This window comes from Liolophura sinensis, chromosome 5, assembly GCF_032854445.1.
Source record: "Liolophura sinensis isolate JHLJ2023 chromosome 5, CUHK_Ljap_v2, whole genome shotgun sequence".
NCBI lineage: Eukaryota > Metazoa > Mollusca > Polyplacophora > Chitonida > Chitonidae > Liolophura > Liolophura sinensis.
Window position 1 is genome coordinate 17,534,930 of NC_088299.1, and position 17,939 is coordinate 17,552,868.

Here is a 17,939-nt window from a genome sequence, read left to right on the forward strand (position 1 = left end):
AAGCCAAGTTATTGACAGTGTGTGTCTTTACTGAGCTTGCTGATCTGGAGACAAATCCGGTAAACTATTCACTTTAGATTGACAATGTTTCCAACATAAATAAGCTGTAATATGAACGCAGGACCTTAGCAATAAGACAGCGTTTTTCATGTCAAGTGATGGCTCAGGAACCAGGCATCTTTGCTCTATAGACAGATAGCTGGACAGCAGCTAGAGTATGTTATCTTTGTAAGTCGCGGACGGTGTTTTCATGTTTTCCTTATATTCTGTCTTTTCCCTGTCATTACCATTCACCCCCCCCCCACTCCCTCCTGATAATCTTTATCATATGTGCCAGTATGGCCCTGTAGGCCCATGCTGTTATAGTGTGATATATACGCATACTGTTCATCCACGATATCCACTGTAGCCTGTGAGTAATACTCTGTTTACGCCCACATCATAACTGCATTGTTGGACAGACCTGTAGTTGCTATGGAAACGACCTTGATCCATACTGACGAGGCAGATTGTTGTGTTTCATGCAAAGGCGTTGTGGCCTCACAGAACCGAAAGTGAAAGTAACGTGTTTTCCAGGGGAAATTTAGCAGAGAAATGAGCGAGAAAGCTAGTTTTGTTACAATTCTGCCGTTATAGTCACAGGCGACTTGTCTTGGGGTAAGACTGTCAGTGTGGATACAGCTGTGGGAGGCGCTAAACACAGGTCCAGGTAAGGAACAGGTCAAGCATACACAACTGAAATGTGTTGTATATGCCCATATATAGTGTAAACTGATTCTACCACTACAAGGCAAAAGCAAAACCACAACGAGCTGACATGTATGTGCATAGACATAGTCCGTATTGCCGTGAAGGCTGAGCTGAGCTGAGCTGAGCTGAGCTGATCTGTAACTCAATAGGATTTCGTGCGTGGCCTGCTGGTTGGCGTGTTAACACAGCACAATATGATTTCTGAGAATCCAGCTCTTGCACGCTCCTCCTCCGGTCATAGTGCGTTGAAAGATCTGCCCCCAAGCTGTGGATGGTCGTGGGTTTACCCCGGTTTCCTCCAACCCTATTGCCATAGCGCCATTGTAGAAGTGAAATATTCTTAAGTAGGGCGAAAAACACCGATGAAATAAGTAAATAAATAAATAATGATACCAGAGGAGATTTTGACCTGAGAGGAGAGGTTGAGCGAGTGTGTGTGTGTGCGTTGGGGAAGGTGGGCGAGTTTGAGGAATGAGCTAACCATAGAAGCCTCATACTCCTAAATCACCGAGGACACAATCTGTTAGCGGCGTGCCTTTGATTATCTTCAAATCTGAGCTCCATTTAACCTAATCGACTGGAGCTCTCGTGTCACTTCTGGAAACTTATAGTCAATTAAGAACCATTGTAGAAGTGAAATATTCTTAAGTAGGGCGAAAAACACCGATGAAATAAGTAAATAAATAAATAATGATACCAGAGGAGATTTTGACCTGAGAGGAGAGGTTGAGCGAGTGTGTGTGTGTGTGTGTGCGTTGGGGAAGGTGGGCGAGTTTGAGGAATGAGCTAACCATAGAAGCCTCATACTCCTAAATCACCGAGGACACAATCTGTTAGCGGCGTGCCTTTGATTATCTTCAAATCTGAGCTCCATTTAACCTAATCGACTGGAGCTCTCGTGTCACTTCTGGAAACTTATAGTCAATTAAGGCAGAGAATACTTTTTAAAATTAGTCTGGTATGAAAACATTTATCCGTGCTGCACAATGCAGCAGAGCCCAAACTCCTCACAGTGCAGGCACCGCTGTCAACACTCGCATTAAAATCACTGCAACAACTACCAAAATTTTGTACACAAATGTGTAAAGAGTGTAAACTCTGTTTATTGATTATCAGTCCTTGCCAACGATACTCCAGTTCTGCATGTAACACGGGGTAGAAAAGTCAAACTTGTCCAGCGCTTAGAACGAGCGGTACAGAGTGACACATGAGCATGCGTGTAGGCTCCTGTAACAGGAAGTTTGGAATTTCAGTGTAATGATACTGGAGATCCCCTTGCGGCAGGAAATCACCAGGGGACTTAAAACTCCCGTGTGATTTACTTAACACCTCAGTGTAACGACACTGTGCTCGAAACATCTTGTGGATGTAGACTGAATTACCCGAGGATCCAGGTAGGTTAATAGAGATCACCCGGTTCGGTGTATTTGGAGGGTAGAGGTCGAACTTCCTCGGGCAGTATTATAGCAACTAAGGCCTACAGGTCATTGTGACAGCTGCTGTTATAATCTTGAAGAATCTGTTAAAAAGTTATGACAACAAAACCTTGTGTTAAATAGTAGTTTATTATCATTCGAGGTCACGCGCCTTTCTACGTGATCCTACGGTACCGAGACAAGGCTCGTGTATAGATGAGAGCCATCAGCGCATTGATTCCCCCCCCCCCCCACCCTCCCCCTAAATTTGCGGTGTGTTCAGATTCAAGCAAAATACCTGCATCTGCTTGTAAATTTAAGCAACTACCTGCATTTGAATTAATCAAAAAACACCCAAAATAAAAATGAACCATTTACACACGTATTAGCTATTGAATATTAATTTATTCAACATGGCGGTCCCACGAAAGGCAGCATGAAAGGAGAGTTCGAAGAAGTAGCCGCGTATGCCATGGCAAGCGGTGGCGTTTCTGTAGAGTTAAATCCTAAGGAAGTCACCGCTCTTCGTGCAGCATGCGAGAAAAGAGATGTCATTGCAGTCTAGTCGACTGGGTATGATGTAAGTCCTGTATATCAGCTTATGCCTTGGGTCATCATCCAGCGTCGAGAACACAGTGAGGAACTCACGATAAATATTGTTGTATCCGCTGTGAATTCTGTTATGCAAAATCAAGTGCTAAGTGTGTAAATATATTTAAATTGCCATAGTTTAGCGTTAGCACGGGCGGAGATGGTCATAATACCCACGGACGCCTGTAAAGAGCGCACTGCTCAACAGTTTGGTACGTTCGCTATCGCGTGCAGTTGTTTACATACGTCGAAAGTAGTCCTCTCTGATGAGGTGACGTAATGCACAAGCTCGCTTTCGACGTCGCTGTTGTAAAAAGTATGGCGCCCATGTCTATTAGGACACAGACCCCCATTACAACTTCCGTTTTTCGTTGACGAATGTAATTCTGTGTATTTTAGGGTATAAAGTCTTTTTTTGCCCCCAGGCGGCCATTTTTGGTGTATAGGTGCATGTTTGGTATTAAAATGCTGGAAATTGCCTAAACTTTGATGAGGTATGAGCTTTATTGATTGAAAGTTTGGAATTCTGGGCGAGAGGACACAAGGTGTGCTGTGGCCTATTGGAGATGTGATCTCAATGGATTCAGTAGGTACATCTCAATTTTAGAATGGTTTATGTGTATGTGTTGGTTGGCTTTTCCGGTGACGTTTTGGGACTTGTAGAAAACAGTAAAATAATAGGTATTGTGCTGTGGGGCTTTGGTTAATATGCTTAAGTTGCATAGGACGTGTGCATACTGATGGGTGAAATGTGTCAAGTGAAGTTTCTCATAATGACCTGAAGTTTTCCATTCCTTTATAGAACTTCCTTATTGCTATGGGGAATACAGAGAGTGGGCTTACTCGGATATTTGAGGGCACTCAGGTAAGGTTTTGGTTTTCACCTGAAAACCCACGAGTTTATCTCAAAGCTTTCGATTTTAAAAGCCATGTACTTCTATGACTTCCGGTTTCACATATAATACATCTATTTGATGTTAAATCAAAATAAATAAATTAAATATATAAATAAATACAAACAAACACACACACACACACACGTATATATATATATATATATATATATATATATATATATATATATATATATATATATATATATACGTGTGTGTGTGTGTGTGTTTGTTTGTATTTATTTATCGGATTTAACATCAAATAGATGTGTTATATGTGAAACCGGAAGTTGTTTGATGAAAGCTAGATTGAACAGGACGGATTGACCAATACAGACAAGTCCACTGGGGTAGCTATTAAAACTATAAAATGGCAAAACAAATAGAGTACAAGTTCGAAGGCAATATAGGCACAGGGGCTACAGGACTTGTTTAAATCTTTATTCTACTTTCGTGTAATCACCGATTAAAATTGGAACAAAACGCAATCTCGCCCAGGCTTGCCTAGCGTTATCTCACATCAGACACGATAGTGCTATACGAAAAGATTGCAGCATAAACCCAGGGCAATAACGACGATGTGATCTGATCACTTGTCAATTTATCTGAGTTAGGGTTTTATTCCAATTGTTCAGGTAAATACTAAAGTAGAAGCAAGTTACTCGCCCCCTAGCATCATGGCTTGAGGAGAAGAAGGTACAAAGATATATGCAGTGGTATTTGTTGCAATGTATTAGACGTCGCTGGTCTAATAGGCCTGTTACTGAAAATACTGCATTATCATCACATTTAATACAAAGCGCCTTAAAACAATGCAATCAGAACCACTATTTCCGAACAAACAATAAATATATGACACAGCGCAGTTTCCAATGCATTCCGCAGTACCATACTCCACTAATAAGCTTAACATATTGCAAGATATTATAGATATTCCGAAAAAAACTGAAATTCCTATATTTGACTTTTCAATATACTGAAGATTTGACAAAATAAAATTTTGTCGAAATATTGAAACATCAAATATGCAACTTCTCCGTTTTATAGAAGTATCTGTGCTTTTGCACGATACAATAGTTAGCCTATATGTTGCTGTTGTTTCAGCCAATAGAGTGTTCTCCACGCGTAGAAGAGAGTGACTTCCAGAGAATCATCCAGTCTGGGGTGACAGAAAAAGACCGGCGTGTGCTGAGGGGCGGGATGACCCTGCTAGGGGAACACCCTTCCTGGGTGTGGAAGAATGCTGTTGTCCGCTGTATAGGCGACGACATTGACTTCAGTTTTTACTGTGGCGGCTGCACCAACCGGTTCGTGGTATGTTTTGATGGCCACGACGAGGTGAGGAAACAATGCAACAACACCAGCTGGGCACTCTACCTCTATAATGGCGCTCTGCACATTTGGGGAAATCTAAAACAGCTGGCGTCTCTTGGAGCTCCTGCGGCGCTGAAGGCAATCATGAGGCCGTGAAATGTTCTTGACTATATCATGGCAAATTCTATATCACGTGGGGGAAATTATCTATCTTAACGACGACTACACGAATCCATAGGATTTGTGTCGTGTGACGATATAACAATATTATCCACATAATCAGCAGTTAAATAGATATTATTTGTGTTCATGCATCTGCGTAGACTTCAATATAGAAGGTGTATTAGGTTAAGGCTTTTATGTGGCTTTATGTGAATAATGCCTGGTGACTACATTCCACACCAGCCTGGACCTTACAACTAACTGACTGGCTTACAGAGAAAGTCATGCAGGAAATACGTTGGTGAATGTGTTTACAGCGGTAAAAATACAGGACGGGGAACTAATAGATGAAGGGAGATAACTTTGTTTTCCTGACTCTCCCAGTGAATGATATATATGAAGTCCGCTCTGAACAATTACGAACCATTATGATCATTCAGTATCAATCAAGTAATTTTCCAGTAAGGCTGAGGCCCAACTTATAAAGCCTTAAACTCAGCTCCTAAAAGCGGTTGTTCTCTGCTCTTTATTAGACCCTAGGCAAACGAGGTCGCGTGTTCGAATCCAGCTCTCACTGTTTCTATCGCAACTTTAAGTCATAGAGATTCCGCCAGCTGTAAATTTTACCACCTTTAATTAAGTGAAAATTCTTGAGCAAAACGATAAACACCAATTAGATAGATGAATAACACAGTCTTTTCTGACACACTTTCCAGCACACAGCTAAAGTGCTCATAGTTACACGTCTTAGCTCGCCCTGTGCCGGCATTTGATATCCGCCATCAGTGTGAACAGTGGTTAAAACTTGTGGTTAAAAGTTCAACATTGATTTGAAGTTCATCATTCTAACTTACACTTCAGTGTTCAAAATTACGCTTTACTGAAGATTGTTTGTGAAGTACCGACTATAAAATGGTAATGTGAACTTCATTTGTAAACGAGAACATTAGACATGTTAGAAAAAAGTGGGAAAATAGGTGATATTCTGTAGCAGGCATTCATTCGTCATATTGGTTGAAGCAAATGATTTGCCAGTTCGAACGTTGCAGCAGACATTTGTATGCAAGTCATCCACCATAATGGATGATCTGGGTAGATAATCGCAAGACCAGTTTCCAAAACAACATTAAACGCAAGCAGAATTAAAAAATGTGTAAATATGCTCGTGTGTGAAGATTTCTTAAAGATTTAAACAGATTATACTGTTTCCAGGCTGTTTAAATTTCTGTGGTAGTAAGCGAAGTATCCAAATCTGGATGGGCCTCGACTGTCTATAGCAGAACCGTCTCTGTACGTACGTTCGACTCTTTGTGTAAAGTCCCAGACTTGCAGTGTTTAACAGCTACAGCTTTATTTTGTGCGGCAGCTAATCTTACAAGCTTCGACATACTGACACAGTTACGATATACTTTTACAAGTTTCCTGCTTCTCTTACCAAGACCAAACAAATCAGTGGTGTCATACATTGTTAGTTAGACCTGCGCTTGCCGCGTCTTAAAAGAGATCATATATTGTGGAAATGTATGTTTGGATGTACTGAGTTTAGCTTGGCTAAGCTGACGGTTCAGAGCGACAAATTGTGTCGCTCTGTGAAATAAACTGCTGGATAAATTATGCATTTATTATGAGATTTTTATAATGATTTCATGTCTAACACCCTGTATGAGCTTGGCAGATTATGGGGACAGCCGTTACACGAAATATTCTGAACATCACAGACGGAAGACAACATCAACTATGAGCAAACGATGAAGTTGTGAGAAAAGTTTCATTTGTGGGCTAGAACCTATACGATTCTTTTTATCAACAACAAAGGTATACATGTTCAAAGGTACCAGTAGTTGCAAAATTAACAGCCTTGTCATAGGAGAAGTTTACAGGTATGTGTTTTGTAGAGCTGAGGCGAAACCCCACACCGTCTAGAGGTTGCTACAGACCTTTCTCTTCATACATCTAAATGGAATGCTTATGCCCAAAATTTAGATATTATTATTATTTCTGTATTAAAATAACTGTGCATCACTGTGTCATTAAATCCCTTAATCTGGCCGCCTGGTGTTTGTGTCCACTTCTTTTGACTCATTTTCAGTGGTATATATCAGATGGGATAACTGTATGAGTTGACTGCTGAAAGTTTTGTACTATGGAATCGTGAAACATTTATTCTTATCTGAATAAATGTGGATTTATTTTCTTCATTGAGGTCCGGTTGTGGCGTAAAGCCATGATTATTGAGGTCCGATTTTGTAATCTACATGTCATGAGCGATGCGAATCGTCATTGTACAGGAGAATCCAATTAAACCAACCAAACAGAGCGCTGGATTTCAAATTCAATTTTGAAAAGTATGACTTAACTGATATTAGTATCGTATGATGGCTGATAGCGGCCATTTAAACCAAGACCTTTGAAGCCCAGCGCAAAGATGTTGGAAAGTGTGGAGGTACCGGTTTAATTAATATCGCGGGACCCGCCCCTTCGGCGACCTTCGGGAAGGGCACGAAAAAAAAATGGACGCTGTCAGCAACCATAGTGATGTCTTCACTCTGCCATAACATTTTTAGTTTTGTCTACATGCAGAATTTATTGCCGAATGTACACAACTGTTCATGGTCAATGTCACTTAGAACATTGGCTACTGAACGGTGAACGACTGTCCTTTCTACAGACTTCGTAAACCATTCTCGGTTCAGTTTACTCAGATTTTCCAGCTTTATTGACCAGTGCTTATATTTTGTGACAAAAGGATTGACATTAATTTAATAGCATCAGATTGATGTTAAAAATGTCACATCATTTGTGTAGCCCGCCATGATCTTCAGTATTTCCTATTGGAGCGTAGGGAATCTGGGATTTGGGTCAATACGAAAACGGGTCGTGTGTTGAATTGTATCCATAAATTGGCTGGAAGCAGCAGATTTGTCAGAATTTGTGGCCTTTGTATTAATGTTTAATAGAGCAATATTTTATTTGAGTGCTGTTTTACGATTTACTCAAGAATATTTCAATTATGCGACGGCGGTCAGCATCATGGTTGGAAGAAACCGAGCACTGCTCGAGGGAAACCCATGGACATCTGCAGGTTTATATGACAGGCCTTCTCTGACTAGAACTCATAGCGATCGTATTGGCGAGAGGCTCCCTAGTAAGTACTTCGAGCTGCCACTGGGCCACTAAGTATCTAGTTAGTTGAATGCAGTTAAAGTATATCAAAATTTTGTTTGGACAGAATTGAAAACTATTTGAACACCTTACTAGAGGTTACCAAGGTAACAAATACTATGACTTTACTTCCAGCAACCACTGCTCAAACATATATTGGTCATGCTAGGTTGAGTTTTTGACATCTTACAGAGAACAATTCAAGCTGCATGTGGACGTCATGCTACCGCTTGAAAGTTAGGGGATATATGTTTTTGCAGTTGAAATTGAAAAATTACTACATAAATAATCAGAAAAATCAAAATCTAAAAAAGCCCACGTGCGTCGCACCGGCTCCAAGGGTCAAACTTGTCGAGTGGTGGAAGTGATGTAAAGCAAGCGTAGAGAGTATTTTAATGTAACAAATTGATAGTCATCTTCGGGTTGCTAAAAACAAGTTTTATAGTTTCCGTTGTAGGCCTATATTTCCGTCATAGGCCTATATCTATTCACTGCTGCGAAAATATTTTTAGGCTTAAGTAGAATAAGTGTCTTTCCCTCATAGCAAGTCTTGGGATATCAAATCAGTTTGGAAGTGTTTTTATCATCCTTGTCTTACTTATACAACGGACAAAGGAATACAAAATGCTCCGGAATCTCAGACAGTTATTCCGATAGCTGTGTTGTTCCTAACATCTACAGCTTAAGGCTATTCCATTCTCGTATTACTCATGGAAATTTCAAAACTTATTTAGTCTTGTCCTAAACACAACCTGCTTTCCATCGTTGTTAACTTACATGGTGTCGTATTATAAACTAACGCTGTTTCGCCATTCCTTAATTGGTACATAAGTAATAGCTTTACTACATGTATTTTCCTCTTATTTTCTAAAGTTTCTCACCGAGTATCAAGATATAACGAATTTCTGCTGCAGTTAAAAAGACCTGTTACGATGCGTGTTGCAGTGAGCTGTAGCTGTTCTAGATTCGGTAGCAGTGCAGCCGTCCCAAACACATGATCCATGTTCTAGTATGGGTCTAAAGAAAGATAAATACAGTATGTATGCAAGAATGACCACAGACCGTTACTTGCCCAGGTGGCACATCAGCTGAGATAGATTTAGATACTGACTGAGGTGTACCTACCAGAACAGGCTGGTTACGGTTGCCTACATAGGTATGCAACCAGTCAAGAACATCGTCCTAGATACCATTTTGTTGCGTCTTAAACAACAAGGCTTTGTGCCAATCTGTATCAAAAGCCTTGGATATATCGCAGAGAACTATTTACTCCTTTATTTATCGACTGACAAAGTGCTGTGAGAGAATCCAGTAAGTTTGCAATACAGTCGAGTGTCTTGGTAGAAACCCTGCTTGATATTCATAGAAAGAAACTGTCGAGTAGCCCATAAGGGAAATGAAAACAAAGCTGTCATTTAGCTCGTTTGCTTTCTCGATATACCTATTGTTACGTTTTGCTTAATAAGTAAAGGAATAACTGTTGATTTCTTGTTATCCCTGATCGCGTTAACAGTGTTGGAGCCAAATTTCGAGTTTTCACATCTACTTTTTGTGAAGAGGTTTTTTCATATTATTGACTTTATTTCGGCATTGCTTGTATTTTGCCCGCATCGCTTTTTTTAGCGGCTTTCTTTTCCATTGCGTTTTGTGAATTCTTTTCGTAATCACATTTTTTTGTGCTTTTTTTCCTTTGTCGGTATCAGTACAATTATCAAAAAATTGTTGCCAATTAGTTGTCAAGGTCAAAATCTTCAACCTTATCTATCCAGGCCTGTCTTGAGTATGACTGGAAGACATTACAAGATATAGCAAAATCGATAAATGGAGCTCTACGGTCACTCACCCCTCTGTCCGCTTTAATAACACCACAATGAAGCACACTTAAATCACCATAGATTGCGACTGGATGAAGGGCAGTGCTAGATTTTCCAGTGACATGAGTAGGTTCGGTGATAATATTTTAAAATTTTGTTGTAATGAAATGAATTCAAGAAAGCGAGATTTATTATATAATACATTATCGTTCAGATCATCTGTTAGGATTATAGTTTTACTAGTTTTCCAACATATTTTTATGAGATTTAAAAGTTGCGCATGGACTGCTGGGAATTATGTGTACGACGTGTAGAGAAGAATTTCTTTATGCCTTATCGTTATCTTAACGCTCAATGTTGTATCGTGTACAATGAATCTTACTAGATATATATACCAAAATACCTCCCCAAGGGATTAGGCGAGTCGAGTCTGTATCTTTCCTGGAAGGGGGATGATAATCACAATTGAGGAGAGTACTATATTTGTGATAATAGTCTGTGTCTGTGTCACCGTATGATCCCAGACAGTGTGCGTCTTTTTACGGTTTTACGGTAGACTCTGAACATCTGGGGAATGACCCGCCCTCAAACTCACAATGTCCCCAAGATAAAGCTGAACCATGTACGTTCCGACGACTTCAGTGTTACGAAAGCGTGTTGAATTCCAGTGATAGTGCCAAGTCTCATCTTTACTATACAGACAGGATGGATACAGCTGGAGCTTAACGCTCTGGCAAGAACTTTCAAAACTGTCCTTTGAATAACATTTACAGATGACTGACAGCGGCTCTATTTTAATACGCCGCCACCAAAACGGGGGATTGTTGGTGGGGTTTAAACAGTTTTCAACACAGAGTTTTAACTTTTGAAGGATGCATGGATACACAGATGACGATTTGTCTATTTGCGCGGTTGTCATGGCTACCAGATTGCCATTTTGCCTATATATGCTATGTAAATAGATATGATGTCGTGTCCGGGCTACAACTCCCACTGTTTTCTGTGTTTAATTTTTGATGGATACATACTTACATAGATGACGATGTGTCTCGACTCATATTTGTACATTTCCGCGTTTGTCATAGTTGCCAGATGGCTTTTTTCCCTATGAATACTATGTAAATAGATATGGTTTCTTGTCCGGGCTATAACTTCAACTGTTTAAATATGTAGAGCTTTAATATTTGGTGGATACGTGCATGTAGATACACAGACTACGATGTGTCGCGACTCACATTTGTACATTTTCGCGGTTGTCATGGTGACCCGGTAGGGGTTATGCTCACCTCAGTGATGCTGGTATTCAAACAAATGCAGTTCTTGGGGTGTATATTGTGTTAACTTGAACTCATATTTTTTTACGTTCATCCCCTATGTTCACCCAATTTGCCTAATATTTCTCATCATTTTGTACCAGAATTACGGCGTACAACACCAGTAAAATAAATAACTAAACAGAATTGATTTTTTTTTTTTTTTTTTTTTTTTTTTTTTGATTGGTGTTTTACGCCGTACTCAAGAATATTTCACTTATACGAGGGCGGCCAGCATTATGGTGGGTGGAAACCGGGCACAGCCCGGGGGAAACCCACGACCATCCGCAGGTTGCTGACAGACCTTCCCACGTACGGCCGGAGAGGAAGGCAGCATGAGCTGGTCTTGAACTCACAGCGACCGCATAAACAGAATTGATTCTGTTATTCAGAAATGTTGTTTCCATCATAACCGTGTTTTTTCCCATGATGCTTTGATAGTATGACATGTACAGGTGCACTTTTCCCATAATATCCAAGGTAAACTGTGAGTAACAGCTTTTTTTGCGTACATCAATGTACACTATACTGTGGAATACGCATGTGGACGAGCCGTATTGACGCTGGAGTTGTTTGTTTTCATGCGTATAAGCGTTGTGAGCTTGGAGAATCGAAAAGGAAACAAACTGGATTTCGTTGAGTACGTTTAGTGGAAATTTACATGAGTCAGCTTTTACTTAAGTCTGCCCCTATACAGTGACAGGAGAAAGGCCCTGGTGTAATTCTGTTAGTACCGGCACAGCCATGTCAAACACAGGTAAGGAATAGATAAGATATATAATACTGGCATGTTCTCTTCTCATTCATTTTCATGTTACAAAAACTTATTACAAAAGACCAAAGTAAAGCTCCGGCGAGCTTGTCTACAGGTCTATACATGTAGTCCATATACATGTGAACGCAGAGCTGAAACTCTTATGAAACAGGAGGCTTTTGGAGGGGGGTAAATTTGACCCAGAAATTTGTGGCGGCGGTGGTGGTGGTGGTGGCGGTGGTGGTGGTGGCGGTGGTGGTGGTGGTGAGGGATGGGGTAGGGGTTGGGGGGTGAGTTGACGTTGGGGTGGCGTTTGCAGATGGACTATCACACCAGTTATATTTTCAGGTTTTGAGTAAGCACGTGTGCTTCTCCTCTCTCAGATACAGACACAGAGATTGGCGGCATAAATTGTTACATATATTAGATATGAAACTCATATGTGGTTGTATGAGAATAACCAGAAGGGATCGTTAGCACTGGCCCGGCGTAACTGAAAGCATTCCAGCTGTTTTGCTATAAAGATTCTTAGATTGAGAAGACAAGAGTTCAACAGTTTGTAAGCACTGTGCCCCCCCCCCCCCCCCCCCTTCACCACCAACAAAAAATGTCTTAAATTACTTTGTACGTAAAGAAGTGTAGAATGGAAAAATATATAGAAAATGACAATTGCCTCTTGTACATCATTTTGTGTACACATGTTACACGTTTTCAAATTCCTCCTCGAACTTGATACTACAACGGTGTCCGGATTCTATTCTTTGTGGAAGGGATAAAGTTCTTAATCTACACACTGCTTTTCAGTGATCAGTATTTTCATTTTATCTAAATGAGTCTTGAAGCCGACATCACATTTTATATATCTATAACGAATTTAGGTGATTCGGTTTCAGCAAACATCTCTTTACTTAAACATTTCACAGAACCGTTTGATATCCACACAACCAGCATTTAAGCACATTTCACCGGAACCATATCTATAGGTGTATTGTTTGCATCTGCCATCGAATTCATACAGACTTTTTTCACACATCTCCATATGTTGGCGCGATACATTTTTCGAAATTATGTTTTCTGAACTGGTTATTTTCAGAAGATATTTTACATTTTGTGTATGTAATTACTGTGGTGACTGCAGGTACAGTGATTTGATATCAAGTTCACTATACTTGTGGGCCTATCTTCATACATTTGATGTAGGCAAAGTGACGCCTAGCAACTGTTTAAAAAAGTTAATATGGATACGTTCCAGAGCAATACCTTCATGGAACCCCCATGCTTCACAACCATAGCTAGCCGTAGCCCGAACAAATGTATCAAATAGCTTTGAAATTACACTAATCACGAGACCCAAGTTTAATACCTACAAAATGGAACATTTACAGAATTAAAGCTTATGTTTAAAAATTACAAATTTATAACAAGACCATGCCTGAATAATCAAGCTCCATGTTATAATATGTAACACTGACCTGTAAACAATCTACAGGTACGTTTTTACTGTCGGGCGTGTTGGGACAAGTGAGTGAACTATTCAAATGATGTCTGTTGCTACTTCTATGATTAAATTGCAAGTCAGTGATACGGTGCATTTGAAAACAGCACATGCTTGAAAACAGACGGCTCTGTAGCCTAGTCTTACATTATGATAGACTTTATCTTTTCCTTTCTTTATAGGACGTCCTAATATAGCCATGGGGAATATACAAACTACCCGGATATTTGAAGGCTCTGAAGTGAGTTTTTTTCCTGATAATATATAATGAAAGACGATCGTGTATCGGAACACGTTTTAGAAGTTATGTACTTCTATGACATGTATATTATTGCAGTGTTAGCCACACCGCATTTAATATAATCTCAGTGGATGACATGTGAGGATAAAGATTATCCGATATTAAACACTATGATCCTCATTCTACAATACTTAATCAGACTTTTTCACCGACTACAGCCGTCACATTACATTACGAACAATTCAAAGTATATGACGATTTACCGTTGCTTTCCCCAGGGCTGTGCCCGGTTTATATACACACATGTACTTGTATCTCAGTACCGGACTACGAAAATAAACTATAACATTTTAATGATCCTTTTAATACGGGAATTGCTCTCTTTATCACTGAAACGACAACTTAAAGTTGTACAAAATCTTGAGAAACGTCAATGTCACAGGAATTAAGGTCATGAAATTCATGTCGGAAAAAAACTGTATGCTACATTTCTATCCTCTTTTAAGTATCCGCCAAAATAAATAAATGAATAAATAATGTATACTATTTTACGAATTAATATTACTTTTTGTGTTCAACTTATAATGAGGGTATGCAATCAGCTTTTTATGGCAGACAGCGTCTGTCTTTAATGTTGGCTAGCTACCAATTCTGCATGAGCCTGTCAATCATTCAGCTGCATGTTTAATCAATGTATTACACCGAAATGTATTACACAGCGCAGTGTCCAGTATATTCCATTGTAACATTCTACATATTAATGCACTGCACGCAGTTGTTGCTTTGTAGCAACGTAGGGTGTTCTCCGCGTACTGAGGAGAGTGGTTGTACGATGTAGCAGTATAAAGACATTAAAACAGAGCCATCCGATGAGTAAACCACTATTTCGTTTTTGTACGATAATTCTGGACACAGTGCAGTTTCTAGAGTATTTCAAGATAATATACTGTTGTTGTAGTTTCTGCAAATAGAGTGTTTTTCGCGTATAGAAGACAGTGACTTCCTAAAAATGATCAGTCTGGGGTGACAGAAAAAGACCGGCGTGAGCTGAGTGGTAGGGATGACCATTCTAGGGGAACACCCTGACTGGGTGTGGAAGAATGCTGTTGTCCGCTGTATGGGAGACAAAATCGACTTCTGCTTCTGGAGTGGGAGCTAGCACCAACCTGTTCGTGGTAGGCCTATGTTTAGATGAAAACGACGAGGTGAACAAACAATGCAACAACACCAGCTGGGCGCTGTATCTCTACAACGACGTCATTCAGGTTTGGGGGCTGCTGAAATGGCTGAAATTGTTCTTGAAAATGTCTTGAAGAAATACGTATGATGTGGGTAAAATTACCTGTGTCCATTACGAGACATTCGCATTCACCGTTTTGCCCACTGATGTTACATGTTGTGATGTCACCTTGTTTAAATCATTACGAACAAACAACCAATGGCTTCAACTAAATTAATGTCCATGGAAAATGGACGGAAGCGATGTATGCATCGACATATAAGCCAACGACGACAGAGAACGTGTGATCATGTGTTTTTGTAGGTTGCTGTGAATAATGCTTAACCGTTATACTGCCACGCCCACGCACGTGGTGAACAAACTCGGTGAGGCCTTTACATTTAACCCACAGCTTTAACCAGAAAGTCAAACAGAAAACACGCGCAGCATGCCGTCAAAAGGCGAAGATGTTGACCGATAGTAAGAATTACAGGGATATTATTAAAAAGCACTAAAAGAGGGACATAACTCTTTCGATGGTTGAGCAGCCACCCGCCTATGGGAAGGGGCGCTCTGTAAATTCGTGGCAACGGTAAAGTAAATGACTCAATACTGAAGCGTGTATAGGAACTCATATATATATTGTTACGGTATTGAAAACAGCAACAGAAAACAGACTCAGTGACTCAAATATTACAATGCTTTATATATATAAAATGAGTCGTACAGTTTTACAGACAGTTCAACAACAACAACATAAAAAAAACATACACATCAGTATTACCGGTCTTTAAAAGTTTCCAGTTCACCTTTGTATCCCAAGGAACGTATTCCAGGAGATCCTAACGTAAAGACCATGGGATAAACACACAATTCACAAATTGTCCCAGTCGGGTACTTCGCTAGGTTAGCGAACGCGAACACAGGTTACACAGAACTGGAACAGTCAAGCCTTTGAATGACGTCACACCCGCAGAGCACAACACAGGGTAAATACAGGCATGGAGGTATAATCCACTTTAGAACAGTTTCCCGCAGAAACTCACAAAACGAGCCGTTCAGAGACGTAGAGTAATGTCACCTTGTGGCAGAACGAACGTCCTTTACAAAACTGAAAACTTTCAGTTTAGAGTCCTTGACGACCCTGTCGGTCAGGTGAGGTCAGCGTGTTAAACAAACTACACAGTCACACACTGTATAATCATAATAAAGATCCGAACACCAATAAACGTGACTTCCGCAGAAATTCACATAACCAGACATCAGTACTACTGTGGTACACAAACGGTGCCGGCATAAAAAAATCTGTCCTCCCAAATGAAACTGGCATCACCAGCTCATATCAAAATAATGGACTCCATACGAGAGCGTCGCACACTCTCCTGGCTCCCAGTGGATGCAGCAAAACTCCCTCCACTCTGCACAGAAAACACGGCTTATATACGCTCCAGGTGGATTCAACTATTCTTAAACACAGAATTAACAGCCAATGAACAGCCAGTTAAATAAACAGAGCATTGAACAAGGTGTCTTTCCCGCCAGGTCCGCGCTGTACATATATAACAGGGCCTGTTTACGCTTATAACATATAACACAAAGGTCCGCAGACTAACAGTACATGAAGAACGTTAAATAGTCATACATAACAATATGTCAAGGCTCAGTTGGCTCATGGCGACCGTGAGGCCCGTGGCCACCTAGATCACGTGTTCAAAGCTATTCCTCACGTTTTCTGTGGCGGCTTTAAGTCGTGAGGTTTTCATGAAGCTTTCATAGTGTTAACTGGCCCTAGCCAAATGCACATTATAACATACACTGTCAAGGTAGTGAAGGGCTTACTTAGCAAAGCGAGCTTCAAATAACCGGCCCCTAGCCTTTGCCATATGAGTGAAAACTTGAGTCGAGCACAACGTTAGACGCCGATGGAATAGGCATACATATACATACGTATGTCCCCCATGATCCCATTTCACAGCACAAAAACAAATCGTGTAGAACCATGTACTGTTTTCGTATGACATCGGGCAATTATCACCTGATAAATATCATCGAGTGCTCTTATAATAAATATCTTATACATCAAGGAGAATCGGATCGATACCGGTACATCAACCAATGATGGTTTTCCCCGCCATAATATATAAGATCAGGCAATGTATTACATCATTTGTGAAAATTGAGAAACAATTGCGTATTAATTCTGAACTGTGGCTGGCACAGTGCTTGTCGAGGATTTGACATTCGTCAAAACGTCAGCAAGAGCAACAGTAATAATAATAGTAATAATAATAACAACAACAATAATAATAATACAACACTTGGTTTTCTTGGGCTGTTTTTTTTTCCATCCCTGGACGAGCCAGTGGTCATTTATTCGGTTCTTGAGCATGATTTTACATGACCCTTACCATGCCGACGTGGTCTGCTGTTACAGGGTGTATTTTAGGGATCAAAGGGGATGTGTAAATGTTCGCCACTTGACCAAACATGGTGTTTATCCAAGATCTCGTGGTAAAACTACAATGATAAAGTGTACTGAATCTGTTGGTCTCTCGCATACTCAGAAATCTTGAAGTAAGTATTTACCGTTTAGAGTTGCTGTTCATTGCGTAATCTGTATTACCTCCGTTTGTGTATTTTGATTCGTATTTCATAGCCGCGTCCAAGCATTCATTTTGATTGATTTTTTTTATTTGATTGATGTTTTACGCCGCACTGAAGAATATTTCACTTATACGACGGCGGCCAGCATTATGGTGAGAGGAACGTTGGACACAGGAAACACTGACCTTCTTGGTCAGCTGTATATAAATTCC

General features: G+C 40.2%; 1 protein-coding gene across 2 annotated transcripts; it reads left to right on the forward strand.

The window, feature by feature from the left end:
- The first annotated feature begins 579 nt into the window (after positions 1-579).
- On the forward strand, positions 580-6,680 carry LOC135465838 (uncharacterized). 2 transcript variants are annotated; one of them, XM_064743196.1, is made up of 3 exons: positions 580-709; positions 3,559-3,621; positions 4,754-6,680. In XM_064743196.1, exons 2-3 carry the CDS (start codon positions 3,574-3,576, stop codon positions 5,117-5,119), a joined length of 414 nt encoding a protein of 137 aa, XP_064599266.1. In that variant the 5' UTR covers positions 580-709; positions 3,559-3,573; the 3' UTR covers positions 5,120-6,680. The 2 variants fall into 2 exon arrangements, with proteins under 2 accessions (XP_064599266.1, XP_064599265.1); XM_064743195.1 differs by lacking the exon at positions 580-709 and adding an exon at positions 2,010-2,144.
- Positions 6,681-17,939: the final 11,259 nt, after the last annotated feature.

Excerpts from the sequence above, each read along its gene's own strand:
- LOC135465838 (XM_064743196.1), top strand. The coding sequence starts at position 3,574 with ATGGGGAATACAGAGAGTGGGCTTACTCGGATATTTGAGGGCACTCAG. Across the intron at positions 3,622-4,753 it reads GGATATTTGAGGGCACTCAG|CCAATAGAGTGTTCTCCACG; the intron begins GTAAGGTTTTGG and ends CTGTTGTTTCAG.